General features: G+C 39.8%; 3 protein-coding genes across 3 annotated transcripts; 1 reads left to right on the forward strand and 2 right to left on the reverse strand.

Moving 5' to 3' along the window:
- Window positions 1-2,575: 2,575 nt before the first annotated feature.
- On the reverse strand, window positions 2,576-5,750 carry LOC127911017 (uncharacterized). Its single transcript, XM_052476751.1, has 2 exons — window positions 5,223-5,750; window positions 2,576-4,285 (listed from the first exon to the last, which is right to left on the reverse strand). Exons 1-2 carry the CDS (start codon window positions 5,278-5,280, stop codon window positions 3,606-3,608), a joined length of 738 nt encoding a protein of 245 aa, XP_052332711.1. The 5' UTR covers window positions 5,281-5,750; the 3' UTR covers window positions 2,576-3,605.
- Window positions 5,751-5,865: 115 nt separating this feature from the next.
- Window positions 5,866-9,912, reverse strand: LOC118401952 (HIG1 domain family member 1A, mitochondrial-like). Its single transcript, XM_035799674.2, has 4 exons — window positions 9,727-9,912; window positions 9,152-9,226; window positions 8,453-8,587; window positions 5,866-7,749 (listed from the first exon to the last, which is right to left on the reverse strand). Exons 2-4 carry the CDS (start codon window positions 9,219-9,221, stop codon window positions 7,658-7,660), a joined length of 297 nt encoding a protein of 98 aa, XP_035655567.1. The 5' UTR covers window positions 9,222-9,226; window positions 9,727-9,912; the 3' UTR covers window positions 5,866-7,657.
- Window positions 9,913-10,300: 388 nt separating this feature from the next.
- Window positions 10,301-12,266, forward strand: LOC118401953 (atypical chemokine receptor 2). The gene is made up of 3 exons (XM_035799675.2): window positions 10,301-10,643; window positions 10,757-10,807; window positions 10,916-12,266. Exon 3 carries the CDS (start codon window positions 10,931-10,933, stop codon window positions 12,044-12,046), a length of 1,116 nt encoding a protein of 371 aa, XP_035655568.1. The 5' UTR covers window positions 10,301-10,643; window positions 10,757-10,807; window positions 10,916-10,930; the 3' UTR covers window positions 12,047-12,266.
- The last annotated feature ends 3,072 nt before the right edge of the window (window positions 12,267-15,338 follow it).

Below are 15,338 nucleotides of genomic sequence, written 5' to 3' on the forward strand. Positions count from 1 at the left end.
GCAAGGAAACACGTGCCGTCATCATTGCTTTGCGCAAAAAGGGCTTCACAGGCAAGGATATTGCTGCCAGTAAGACTGCACCTTAATCAACCATTTGTCGGATTATCAAGAACGTCAAGGAGAGTGGTTCAATTGTTGTGAAGAAGGCTTCAAGGTGCCCAAGAAAGTCCAGCAAGCGCCAGGACCGTCTCCTAAAGTTGATTCAGCTGCGGGATCGGGGCACCACCAGTACAGAGCTTGCTCAGGAATGGCAGCAGGCAGGTGTGAGTGCATCTGCACGCACAGTGAGGCAAACACTTTTGGAGGATGGCCTGGTGTCAAGAAGGGCAGCAAAGAAGCCACTTCTCTCCAGGAAAAGCATCAGGGACAGACTGATATTCTGCAAAAGGTACAGGGATTGGACTGCTGAGGACAGGGGTGAAGTCCTTTTCTCTGATAAATCCCCTTTCCGATTGTTTGGGGCATCCGAAAAAAAAGCTTGTCCGGAGAAGACAAGGTGAGCGCTACAATCAGTCCTGTGTCATGCCAACATTAAAGCATCCTGAGACCATTCATGTGTGGGGTTGCTTCTCAGCCAAGGGAGTGGGCTCACTCACAATTTTGCCTGAGAACACAGCCATGAATATAGAATGGTACCAACACATCCTCCGAGAGCAACTTCTCCCAACCATCCAGGAACAGTTTTGTGACGAACAATGCCTTTTCCAGCATGATGGAGCACCTTGCAATAAGGCAAAGGTGAGTGGTTCTGGGAACTAAGTGGCTCGGGGAACAAAACATCAATATTTTGGGTCCATGGCCAGGAAACTCTCCAGAACTTAATCCCATTGAGAACTTGTGGTCAATCCTCAAGACGTGGGTGCACAAACAAAAACCCACAAAACCTGACAAACTCCAAGCATTGATTATGCAAGAATGGGCTGCCATCAGTCAGGAGGTGGCCCAGAAGTTAATTGACAGCATGCGACACTGCAAATATTGACTCTGCATCAACTTCATGTAATTGTCAATAAAAGCCTTTGACACTTATGAAATGCTTGTAATTATACTTCAGTATTCCATAGTAACATCTGACAAAAATATCTAAAGACACTGAGGCAGCATACTTTGTGAAAATTAATATTTGTGTCATTCTTAAAACTTTTGGCCACGACTGTAGGTAGGGTGTCTGAATTTAAATATCTACGTATGTGGTTTGATGAGAGGCTCACGTGGAAGTTGAGTATATTTAATTTTAGTGCAGGAAGGTGCGGAACCTCATGAGGGCAGTGGTAGGATGTGATTGGGGGTCAAATAGACAAACACTGTTGTGTATGAACCAGGCATTGATCAGGTCATTTTTGGATTATGGGTGCTTTGTATATGGATCAGCAGCCAAAACAGTACTATAGTACCTGGATAAGATACAGTCAAGGGCATTGAGATTGTGTGTGGGTGCATTCAGAACGACACCCGTTGAGGCATTACAAGTCGGAACAAACTTGCATTAGCGTACTTGGGCGAGGTTGAAAGGGAATTCAGAAGGACATCCTGCGGTCACAGTAACTAGGGAATGCTGGGAGCGAGGAATGGGTAAGCAGAGGGAGAACGGGTGGACAATCGGGAAGAAAGTGGTAGAATATGGACTGGGGGAGAGAGAGATAGGGCCAGCAATTGCATTGGGGAACGATCCTCCATGGCTGTTTCCGAAACCATATGTAGATGTGCACATGATTGAGGGCAGGAGAGAATAGGGTGAGGACGTGAGACAGCGTGTGGAGAGATATATAGATAATCATTTTTATTTGTTTTTAAGGATATACTGTATAGAGATGGTTCAAAGGATCCAGTCAGTGGTAGGGTGGGGGCAGGGGTGTATATCCCAGATTTCAATGTTAGAGTATGTAAGCATTTAACTGATTTTGTGTCAGTGTATGCGGCTGAGTTGATGGCCATGATTATATATTTGAGATGGGTGGAAGAGGCGAAACCACATACCAGAGTGGTGATCTGTTCTAATTTGGCTGCAGTGTTTAGTAGTGTGAATACAGGCTGGTTGGATAGAGGAGACATGTTTGTGGAGATGATGGTGTTGTTATTGGGATTGGAGAGAATGGGAGTGGTGGTAAGCTTTTGCTGGGTTCCCTCCCATGTGGGTGTGGATAGTAATGAGAAGGCCGATGTGGTGGCTAAGAGTGCTGTGACGAGAGAGGGACTAGATATTCAGGTTCCGCTGGCCCGCAGTTAAGTAAATTCCTTGATTGGGGCAAAAGGGCTTGATCTTTGGCAAAGGGAGTGGGATGTTCATAGTAAGGGGAGGCAATTTTATCACGTTCACCTGTCAGTAAAGGAAGAGGTGGGGAGTATGGGATGTAGGAGAGAGGAAGTTGTGTGGAGTGGACTACGGTTTGAGCACAAGGGTTTGAATGCCACATTGTGGATGATAAGGAAACATGAAACAGGTCTGTGTGATGTGTGTTTAGTGGAGGAAACGGTGGAGCATGTGTTGATATTTTGTGAACTGCATGAAGTAGATAGCGAGAGATTGTGTGAAAGGGTTTGGGTGGTGTAGTGGGGGGAGGAAAGGGGAGGGAAGTGATCCCAAATAAGATGGCTGCGACTCAGTCCGTTAGTGTGGAGAAGCTAAAACTATATGGTATATCAGCTGGTAAAATGAAAGATAGACAGTCATGTTACCAATAAAATCAGCTTTACAGTCATATCAGATGATCTGGGTGGGACTGGGTAGGTCTGACTTGCTCTTTTGCGTAATTTTGCTACCAGCATTGTGAAAGGACGCACTGAGAACACATTAGGTATTTTGAACAGATGCTTTCAAAGCCTTGGCATGAATATGTTTTGGACTGTATATATAGCCAACACACAGTGTAGGCCTATCTAATTGTGTCCTGTTTGTACAAGGTTTTCTAATTAGTTTTCCACTGGGAGGCAGGGACACAGGCCTACCCACTTGGGAGCCAAGCCCACCCAATCAGATTGAGCAAAAACAAAAAAGAACACATTATTACTACAAAAGGAACCAGTTTATAATTCCCCATGACCTGCTATGTGCAGTGGGGGAGGGGGACTTACTGAAGAAGTTAGACATTTACAGTGTCTCTCTGAGAGAGGGCTGTGAGATGATATGATAAAAGTCACCAGCAGGGAATTTGTAGAAAAGTTGAGGCTGGGTGTAAACGATAAGTATATTGCTTTTACATAACAGTAATGTAGTGATGTGTATCTTAGCAATATCGATCCTTTTGTATTCCTTTATTTTATTCTCCACAGAGAGGATGATGACGTTTAGGAGCAAATCACCCCCCCAATTCAAATGTTATTAATCACATGCGCCGACTACAACAGGTAGACCTTACAGTGAAATGCTTACTTACGAGCCCCTAACCCACAATGCAGTTTAAAAAAATATGAGTAAGAATAAGAAATCAAAGTAACAAGTAATTAAAGAGCAGTAGTAAAATAACAATAGCGAGACTATACACACACAGTGGGGAGTCAGTGTGCGGGGGCACTGGTAAGTTGAGGTAATATGTACATGTAGGTAGATTTATTAAAGTGACTGGGGGGGCAATGCAAATAGTCTGGGTAGCCATTTGATTAGATGTTCAGGAGTCTTGTGACTTGTTGAGAAGCCTCTTGGACCCAAACTTGCCGCTCCGGTACCGCTTGCCGTGTGGTAGCATAGAGAACAGTCTATGACTATTGTGGCTGGAGTCTTTGACAATTTTTAGGGCCTTCCTCTGACACTGCCTGGTGTAGAGTTCTTGGATGGCAGGAAGCTTGGCCCCAGTGATGTACTGGGCCGTACGCACTACCCTCTGTAGTGCCTTGCGGTCGGAGACTGAGCAGTTGCCATACCAGGCAGTGATGCAACCAGTTCTCACCATGCTCTTGATGGTGCAGCTGTAGAACCTTTTGAGGATCTGAGGACCCATGCCAAATCTTTTCAGTCTACTGAGGGGGAATAGGTTTTGTCGTGCCCTCTTCCCGACTGTCTTGGTGTGCTTGGAGCTCTCAACCTGCTCCCCCAGCCGGTCAAGGTCTTCACCCTCCTCTGCCAGATCCACAACCCCCACTGCTGTCTCTAATGATGGTTCAAGATCCACCAGTTCACACTCCTCTTCCACTACCTCCACTGCAGGCCCTGGCTCCACTCCTCTCTCAGACAGTTCATCTAGAGGTGGGGGACAGGGAGGACAACTAGGCCTCAACAGAGAAGATGGAGGAGCAAAGGTAGCGGCACTGGAACCTAGCACTGGAACCAGCACAACAGAGGGAGATGAACCTGAGGACAGATGGCACACACTCATTGAAGAATATGTGGAACCAGGTTCACTTGGATGTCCTTTGACACACACTACAGTGTTTGAGAGCGGTTGATATTGTAAAAATTGTGTTTTTACAGTGACCAATAGCTTTTAGGCATATTCGATGTGTAATAGCAATGGAATTCCCTAATTTACATACGTAGGACACTTTGGAGAGGTTGAGGGGACACTTGGATATGTCCCTTGACTGCAACTAATACCCATTACTAAAACATCTGTAAAGTTCAAGCTGTTGTGTCTATCAATCCCATTTTTCCCAGAAGTTTTTAGACTTTTTGTGGAAGTCATCTGATGTGTTTCATCAACAATTTACTTACAGGTTGTCCACAAAACAGTTAGTTTGTGTGTGCTTGATCTTGTGTGATCTGAACTGTGCCATTCCTATCTATGTTCTGACCATTACCTTATAGTCTCCCAGGTGATTTCTTTCTAATGACACCAAGTTTATGCATGTCCTTATGTAACTGCTCATTAAAAACACTTACATTTGGGTATGTCTATTTAGGCAGAAATCTACATTTTTGCAGTTACATTTAAGAGGTTTTAAGCTAGCTGGTTATCGTTATGTTGTAGCTAAATGCGGAACTATTCAACATCTGCTTCCTGTTAACAGCTAACGCTAAGAAGGTTGTTTAAAATGAAGATATCTGTGGTTATAAGCTTGTTTTGGGGTCAGTGCTTCTTGGGATCATTGTCCCAGGACATAGACATGTCCTTATATAGGCAGAAAGCTTACATGCTTGTTAATCTAACTGCACTGTCCAATTTACAGTAGCTATTACAGTGAGTGAAAAAAATACCATGCTATTGTTTGAGGAGTGCACAACAACAAAAAACATTTATCACGGCAACAGGTTTGATACATTTACCTCTGAAGGTAAATAATGTACTTACATTCAGTAATCTTGCTCTGATTTGTCATCCTGAGCATCCCAGAGATAAAATATAGCATAGTTTTGTTTGATACAATTCAGTTTAATATTCAAATGTAGGAACTGGGTTCTACAGTTTGGACCCCTGTTGTGTCTGGGTATGTCATTTTAGGCGAAAATTGAAGAAGAAACAGGTCAGATTCTTAAGAGGTTTTAACCCTTAACCATCTTGAATTTGAACTTCAACGGTACTGTGGACGTCCCCCACGGATCCCGAATGGCATGGAGTGTTGTTTTGGTAGTGACGATGCACTTCCTAGTACCATCGAATGCTATCATTTCCATGCTAACGTGCTCTTCCTTGGAGGCACGCACGGCGCAACAGGGTCAACAGGCAGGGAGAGGACCAGGCCCCGTGTCCGGTCTGATGTTTTTGCCAGACATACTGGATGATCAAATCATAGACATACAGTAGACCTACGTCATTCAATCAAACACATTACCATTTTGATTTGGCAACCTGTGTGCCTGTGCATTCAGCATTATCAGTCTACAGTTATTATTGAAACCCATAATAATCCAAGGTACATTAGAATGAGTGTGATGAAATGGGTTAATATTGTTTTCTGACTGATTTTCTAAAGTAATATTGTCATACACAACACTTAATAATAATTTGTATTTATTTCACACACTATTGTTGATGAAAATGTTCCAGTGCACTCAACATTGGGAGAGAATGACTTATAACATAGATGGGTAAAATTTCAGCAGCTTGTAGACAATAATGCCTTAAATGCAGTTCCACCAAAGTTATGATTATAGGCCTACTGCCCAATTACTTACTCTGTATAAACAATTCAGCCATTAGCTATGTGAGACCATTTTATTACAGAATATCAATTTATTAAGCTTCTATCAGAAAACAAAAATCACATAAGGATCTCTTTTGAGATCCTGATTTATGTAGATTTAGGCAGCCTCTCCTATTTTCAGGTCACAGGTCACTACCACCTATTAGGGGGATGCTTTATTGCACTCATAAGTAAAGGCCATTTGACAATAGTAAGGTGCAACACATATTTTTCATTGGTAAAATACAATACATAAAGATTTACTATGCAGAAATCGCAAAAATTCCAATAGTTTGTCCAATTTCAGTTTGTGACAAAACAAGCAAGTATAGTGTAGAGAATCATTGTACCGTCTAAACTGCTGTGAAATGTATTTTCACATAGGAAAAAATATTGTATGTTCAGCTGTTTGAAGCTGGTGCACAAAACCGAAAGTAAAAGTCACAAAAATGAAACTTAAAAGTGGAAAGCATAGAAATAGTGCACATAGAACAGATCTACAGCTAGACTTGCTGTCAATGAGTGACATATCGATTACTCACATTTCCATGTGAATTTTGTCAGGTCACCCAAAAAGTTACACATTGCAGCTTTAATAAGAGTGAATCTAAATAATGTAATAATCAACCAATAAAATAAAACAAATACAATAAAATACCCTTCAAAGGAAATCCAGAAAAGCATTCAGAGTGACGATTGGAATAGTGGTGGTTGAGCAAGACCTGTGTCCTAATAACAGCTGGCTGTCTTGTACCAACACAGTCACTTGAACTCAAACTACCCAATAGGTAGTCGCAATTGCCAGATCGCAATTGTAAATGAGAACTTGTTCTCAACTTGCCTACCTGGTTAAATAAAGGTGAAATAAATAAAATAAAAATAGCCTTCGCTGATCCAGAGCATGTTATATAGCCCTCAAACTCAAAGCCAGTTTCACTGTATTTTTTAATTGTTCCCCTTTAATCAGAGGCTGGGACAATAGGTGCATGCAATTAATTGTCAGGTAGAATAGAACCAGCAGGCTTCGGATCTCGTAGGGTAAGAGTACCCGTTTTATAGCATCAAATGGCTGTTTGCTCCTCATTTGATAACCAGATGTAACTAACATCCAATAAATATTTCATACAACATCCTGTGACCTATCCCAAAATATTGTTCTCCTAAAATCTAAAACATTTTTTTTTTTAGAATGTGAGTTTCCATTACCAATTGTCCTCGTCAACCACGTACCTTCAAAAGACTTGCATTCACAATAATCTCATACGTCATGTTTTGTGTGTCACGAAGATGCAATACCATCTCAGGTAGTTACAGTTGGCTCATATCTATGTCTCATCAAAGTGACAACCCTCAGGAAACACACACATTTTGAGGATATGGAGACTCAAAACTGAGTTGAGGTAAGGCATGGCATCTTCGTCTAAAAAGAGTGCAGTAGACATGGTTGGTGAGTGAGAATTCTTTAAAACTACCTAGTACATTAAGAGGTGTGTTATATGTGGGAAAGGTGTAGATATACAACTTATGTCAAACTGAGGTAATATTAAGGGGACATACAAAATACAAAATATAAATCCAAAAGAGTCCATATTCATTTATCAGGTTATTTGTGTTGAACTGCAGTCTGCTGTTGCAAAGCCTTCAGTTCTTCTCTTGGCTTCACAATGTAGTCTTTGTACATAGAATAAATGACACCTGAAAAACAGAGGGAAGAAAATGTTAAATGAAGATAATTTCCAAAACTGGTACATAAAATATTACACTGTATTGGAGCTGCTGTAACTATTAAATAGGAAAGTGTACATAATTTCATACGGTATACTTTTTCATGTAACACAGCAACATAATGACAACATCTCCATTGTGAGAGGCTTTAAGACTAGTTTACATCTAGAATAAAAATGTATCAAAATAACAGTTTCCACATCCTGTGCGATCTGATCAGTAGCCAAATCTGTTTTGGGACAGATACATTTCACCAGAAACCTTACAACACTGTGCTAAAATATTTCAATTTGGCATGTGCCAGAAAACTGGTGCCTGCAACATTAAATAACATTACAACCTCATCCAATCACAATGTGGACACATGACACATTTAAAGGTCATGTCATCAAATACAGATTTCAAGTTTAATACCAGTGGGGTGTTCCAGAAAGCAGGACCATTAAGTTACCAAGCGAACTTTGATAAATATAGCTCTTGATTTTCTAAATGATTTAGAATGCTAAACTTGAATATGGGTTATCGAGTCAATTATTTAAAGTTTATATTTCTCAAAAATATTAAGTTGTTTCATTTTTGGGACAGTTTGCTACCTGGCTTACTTATTGATCCTGCTTTCTGGAACAGCCCCTAGGTGTCAACAGGGTCCAACAGCCTGTAATACTGTACATACCAATGGTCATAGCTCCCACCACGAATCCTTGGGCCATAACACGCATGTGGATAAGGTGCACTGACATCTTCATGTCTCCACGGCTCTTCAACTTGTAAAGTCTGTAGCCCACAATGGAAAAGAATCCTGCCATTCCTTTAAAAAAAAAAAAAAGTTAACTTAGTACACAATATAAAGGATGACTGGACATATAGGACAATGGCAATTGAAGACATACAGTCAGTATCTCTACATCAATAAAAAACAACCAATTTTCAGTTCCATAAAGGTGCATGAAAAAACTATGATGATATGGGCTACAGGTGTAGTTGTGTGTGCTGTGTATATAAATTATTGGTAGTATACACTAGATGGCTAACATGGGGCACTGTTTTAAAGCAACCATCTTGGCAATCCCCCACCGTCGTAAAAAATATTTGAGTTGCAATGGAAATGATTTTGTCAATGTCTACGTTTGTTTTTGTCATGTTCATTCTATTACAGATACTTTAATGCATACTTTTACATATTATGCGAGCTAAAAATAATTTAAACATTTTCCTTAAAGTATCATTTTTATAAAGTTCTAATGTTACTGTCCGCACTACAACAACAAAATACTTAATACATGTAATTTTGTCCTTCTTCTGGGAGTGCCAATATGGCCAATACATTGCATCAGCAATCCAGGGTTTACATACAACATTTTATACTACTCACCTATTGGGACAAAAGGGTTCTCCTTCACCTTTCGCATAAACTTAGATTCTTCTTCATCATATGCAGACATCTTGGCTGAAACCAGAAAAGTATAATTACTCAGAGGTACTGTACTTTATAACATAAATCTACCAAAGACGTTATTCACAATGATTGTCTCACTACATCAACGACACAGATAATTACATTAAATAGGCTATTAGCAGTCATACTATTGGAAAATATTGGGACATACTTATAGGTCTCAGTAGGCCTATTTGAGCTTGTAAAACCTACAACACCAAACGTAACTTGAAGTAGAAGTTCAGATATCAGTAACATGGTGTTCTCTTGGGGAATACAGTAAGACGTCGACTTATTTCAAGGACTGTCAGGATGTAACCGAGTAGTTAATATAAGATATTAAAGCAATGTGATAATTGAATACAGAATAACTTTTGGCCTAGCTATATAAGACTTCCCACGTCAAGGACACTTTTGAATGAAAGTCAAAGGGAACTGTTTCATAGTAAATATCACTTGTGATACCCTAAATAAAGACAACATCCGACATTAGAATGAACATTTATTCTTACCGTTTTGTCAAACTTCTGTTGAAGATAATGGATCCGGACTGATTCTGTATGCGCTACACACCAAATACACACCGCGCTGTCCTTACGTCGAGCTACTCAAACAGCAGTCCAAAATTAAGTAACATTTTCACACACGTGACGTAGGCTGTCTTTTTCCATTGAATTATCTCACACGTTCGCCAATAAAAACCTCTCAACCTTTTTAAATTAATTTGTTCAATCTCTTGATTATTATCCCTTGTTAATGGCACATTTTATTATGGCCTTTTCCTGGAAAATAATAAGCTCGAGTTGCAAATAAACTAAATCCTTCACAGAAGAAAATCTGTATGAATTGTAGTTCGCGGGGAATTACATAATCGGTTTTGACGGAGCATATACCTCCAAATAAAACGTGTTTAATTCCATGATATACACATGTGTATGTATGTATTTAAGGATCAGAGTATACATTTATTTTTGAGCTACTTGCATTTTAAACGTCGTCTTAAAGTTTATTGGAACGCCATTTCCCAGAGTGCAAAACTAAACGGGTGGGGGGGGGGCGGTGTATTAAAATAGCTTGTCTCATCCAATGTGCGCATTCCCCACGTGCTAGAACAGAATGTGCGCTAGTTATTTTGTATCTCGTGCTGTGAATCGATTTGCATGAAATGATTATCTTATACAACTCAAATATCTATCATAGGTTTATAGACATTGATAGAATTGACTAAAAACACAGGTGGTTCATGTTTTAATTATTTAAAATAATAAACGTCTATACCCTATCTATACATAAAATAGATTCAAGTTAGGTCTATAGAGGTATAGGTCTACAGGTAAGTCATTGAGTTCAACAGCTGTATTTTGAGGTTCCATTAAGAGCACAAAAAAACAACAGGATTTTACATACCTCTTATACGTAAGAGGAAGAGGTAATGACAAATACCAGGAAACAGAGGAATGCCTTCTTACTTCAGACAAACTGCTTACTTTGTCATACCTATAGTGCTTATTACTTAAATGCTCTTTTGTATTGCTGGAACAGAACTTTAACTACTGGATTTTAGGATTTCAGAAACACTTTTTTCCCCCAGAGGTAAGCCTACCCTACTGCATGCATAAAACATCATAGAGGAAAGTTGTTTCTTCTTCTTGACAGTATATCATCTGTCTGACGTCTGTATTTCACATTTCTCCTCCTTAGATATACAAGAGGATAATGGATTTAAACATCCCCGAACTGAGTGATGACTATAATTACAGCCATTATTATGACTATGGAGATGAACCATTGGACGGCTTTGGACTTTGTGAAAAGGCACACGTCAAAGTATTTGGAAGAATTTTTCTACCTGTCTCTTACATTATCATTTGCACCCTCAGCATTATAGTAAATATACTTTTTATTTCAACTTTAATCAAATCCAAACATCATAGAAAAACATTTCCTATGAATATGGCAATTTCTGATATGTTGTTTGCATTAACACTCCCTTTTTGGGCAGTGTATGCCCACAATGAATGGATATTTGGCAATGATTCCTGCAAGACAGTTACTGCGATTTACATGACTACTTTGTACAGCAGTATCCTGTTCATCACTTGTATAAGTGTGGATAGGTATTTAGGTGTAGTATGGACTCTTTCCAGCTGGAACCACTGTACAACTATGGAAAACACCTTAGTGAGCTTTGTGGTGTGGAGCCTCTCCATCTTAGCAGCAGCTCCACATTGGACCTTCGTTCAAGAACAAGAGTTTCATGGCCAGAAGATTTGCATGTACCCTTTTGGAGAGGAAAATCACTTGCCTCTGTGGAAGATTCTCATGAAGTTTCAGCTGAACGTCTTTGGGTTTCTCACACCTTTTCTGATCATGCTCTTCTGCTACCTGCGAGTCTGCTGTGCTGTAGCGAAGGTTAAAGTGGGACCGAGACGAAAGAGTCTGAAATTGGTCATGATAGTTGTTGTGGTATTTTTTGTGTTATGGTTCCCGTACAACACTGTGTCCTTTTTACACTCCTTGCAACACTTGCATGTGATTTCTAATTGTGCCACAAGCCTACATCTGGATTTCGCCATTCAGGTTACAGAGGTCATTGCCTATAGCCATGGTTTTGTAAATCCCATTGTGTATGCCTTTGTCAACAAGAGGGTTTGGAAGGGCTTTGCTACGATGTGTGGGGGGAAATGCAGAAGAAGAACCAGTGATGAGTATGTGCTGGAGTGCTCCGATAGCACAAAGTCCATGTCAGTTCAGAGTGGAGTGATAGAGTTACAAGCAGTTCAGAGCTACCTAGAGAATAATACTCAACCAACAAACACAGAACGGAGATAATCCTCCATAAGAGTTGAAATGGCTTTGCACAAATAACTGTTTACATTATAACATGTTAAATATACCTGGGAAGTTAAGTGGATGATTTACAATCAATCTTTATTTACAGTGTGTTTGTGTCCTTCTATTCCTTGTTTTCATATACAGTATATCATTGTACAAATAGGGGGGGGGGGCTATATTGGCAAAATACATGACAATAAAGATGTTTAATAGTTGAGCAGTTGTTGTTGCTATCACACAGTGTACTGAATAAAATGAAGAAATAAAATAAAGTCACTCAGCATATGTGTGACACCAGTTAAATCTCTTGGCAATCTTACAAGGATAAAGTGGTGTCCTCCCTTCCTGTAACTCATAATTTCATAATGTCAGTAGAGATTTTTTTTTCAAATCAGTGCTATGTACAGTGCATTTGAAAAGTGTTCAGACCCTTTGACTTTTTCCACATTTTGTTACATTACAGCCTTATTCTAAAATGTATTAAATATTTTTTTCCTCATAAATCCCCAATTCCCCATAATGACAAAACAAAAACAGGTTTTTAGAAATGTTTGCAAGTGTAAAAAACAGAAATACCTTATTTACATAAGTATTCAGATCCTTTGTTATGAGACTCAAAATTGAGCTCAGCTGCATCCTGTTTCCATTGATCATCCTTGAGATGTTTCTACAACTTGATTGGAGTCAACCTGTGGTAAATTCAATTGATTGGACATGATTTGGAAAGGCACACACCTGTCTTTATAAAGGTCCGACAGTTGACAGTGCATGTCAGAGCAAAAACCAAGCCTTGAAGTCGAAGGAATTGTCCGTACAGGATTGTGTCGGGGGACAGATCTGGGGAAGGGTACCAAAACATTTCTGCAGCATTGACGGTCCCCAAGAACAAAGGGGCCTCCATCATTCTTAAATGGAAGAAGTTCTGAACCACCAAGACTCTTCCTAGAGCTGTTCACCCGGATAAACTGTGCAATCGGGGGAGAAGGGCCTTCGTCAGTTCCTCTGGGAAGATGGGAGAACCTTACAGAAGGACAACCATCTTTGCAGCACTCCACCAATCAGGCCTTTATGGTAGAGTGGCCAGACGGAAGCTACTCCTCAGTAAAAGACACATGACAGCCCGCTTAGAGTTTGTCAAAACGCACCTAAAGGACTCAGACAACGAGAAACAAGATTCTCTGGCCTGATGAAACCAAGATTGAACTATTTGGCCTGAATGCCAAGCATCACGTCTGGAGGAAACCTGGCACCATCCCTGCGGTGAAGCATCCTGCTGTGGGGATGTTTTTCAGCAGCAGGAACTGGGAGACTAGACAGGATCAAGGGAAAGATGAACAGAGCAAAGTACAGAGCAGTCCTTGATGGATACATGCTCTAGAGCACGCAGGACCTCAGAGTGGGATGAAGATTCACCTTCCAACAGGACAATAACCCTAAGCACACAGACAAGTCTCTGAATGTCCTTGAGTGGCCCAGCCATAGCCTGGACTTGAACACAATCTAACATCCTCTGGAAAGACCTGAAAAAATCTTTGCAAGGAGTCTGAATACTTTCCGAATGCACTGTATCTAGGTAGAGGATATCTACCATATTCGAGGGATATATGTATAAAACTGCTAAAAATCTCAATGTAGTCTACTGCATCAGATTTTTAAAAATTTGTTTAAAAGTAATTTGTAACAGACTAATCCCGAGGAGGTACTTCGAAAGGTCATAGTGGTAAGAAAGCAACTTTGACCCATCAGACTTTCCACCCCAATTCCTGCCAGGACTGAACACAATCACTGAAAAGTAGACCCAATTGAATAACTCTAAAATATCTCCTAGAAGACTGTCGATAATATGCAAACAACATGGACCATAGTACTGTGACCCCTAATTCCTGACAGCAGGACAAGACACAATCACTGATAAGTAGACTCAAAGAGATTGAACTATTCTAAAATATCCGCTAGATTAGAAGACAGTCAATAATATTCAAACCACATGGTATTTTTTGGCCATGTGACAAAATAGCTCAGTTTTCCTTCAGATCCTTTTCAAAATAATGTGATTTCATATACTACAGGGGTTATATTGTCAAGATACTGACAATAAAGATATTTATTAGTTTAATTTTCTTTTTTGCTATCACACAGTGTAATGAATATTTAAAAATGTGGCACTCACCATAATAGTTTATAAAACTGCTAGGAATCTCAATGTAGCCTACAGCATTTAATTTCTTATGTAAGTAATTTGTCACAGAGACATCTCAATTCCTGTTTCCCCAAGAGGTACTTCAATGTTCATCATAGGGGTATGGAACAAAACAGGATGCAACTTTGAGCCATCAGACTTTCCACTCCAATTCCTGCCAGGACACAATCACTGACAAGTAGTCTCAAAGAGATTATACTACAACATGGAAACAACATGGACCTTTTTTCTGTGGCCCCTATTTAAAGAAGAATGCATGATCAATGGTGGTATAGATATACATGGCGTGGCTTAACGTAACCACACACCCGAGTAGTGTACAGCAGTAGGGTTTTCTCATTACTCCCATGTAATTAGTCAAACTTTGGCGGCATCCTCAGCAAACAACTGAGAGTTTTTGGTCGTTTCAATAAACGTTTTCAGCAGCCTCACATGTTGTTATTAACATACTTGGCGGTCACAACACATTATTTGAAAGACACTTATTCTGCCACTCTAATCGTCTCTTTGGCTGATAATCGAGACGTACATTCCATGCGACAGTCTATCTGTTCATGCTAATATTTTTACGTTTCGAATGAAAGGGTTTTTAGGAATTATGTTTGTTGATTAAGACGGCATGGAAGTATGAAAAATGACCAACCAAGCCTATCCTAAGTGTTCATGGAATGAATAAAAAAATGAATACAGCAGTTGTCGGGTCATGAATAAAGTAAGTAAATTAAGATATTTGAGTAACGGGAGTACCCTATGGCTGTATCCTACTCGGGGGCGTGTTCATGTTAAGCCCTGCCTCGCTGTGTGTATCTATAGCAAAATAAATGTACCCTATCATTTTTGGCCAGATGGCATGTCCCATGACAAAATAACTAAAGTTTTCCTTCAGATCCTTTTCAAAATAATTTGATTTCATATACAGGGGTTATATTGTCAAGATACTGACAATAAAGATGTTTATTAGTTGAACTTATATTTTTTGCTATCGCACAGTGTAATGAATAATTCAACAATTGTCACTCAAAATAATAGTTTAGAAAACTGGTACACATCTCAATGTAGCCTACAGAATTTCATTTTGTTATGTAAGTA

This window comes from Oncorhynchus keta, chromosome 23 (assembly GCF_023373465.1).
Source record: "Oncorhynchus keta strain PuntledgeMale-10-30-2019 chromosome 23, Oket_V2, whole genome shotgun sequence".
Lineage (NCBI taxonomy): Eukaryota > Metazoa > Chordata > Actinopteri > Salmoniformes > Salmonidae > Oncorhynchus > Oncorhynchus keta.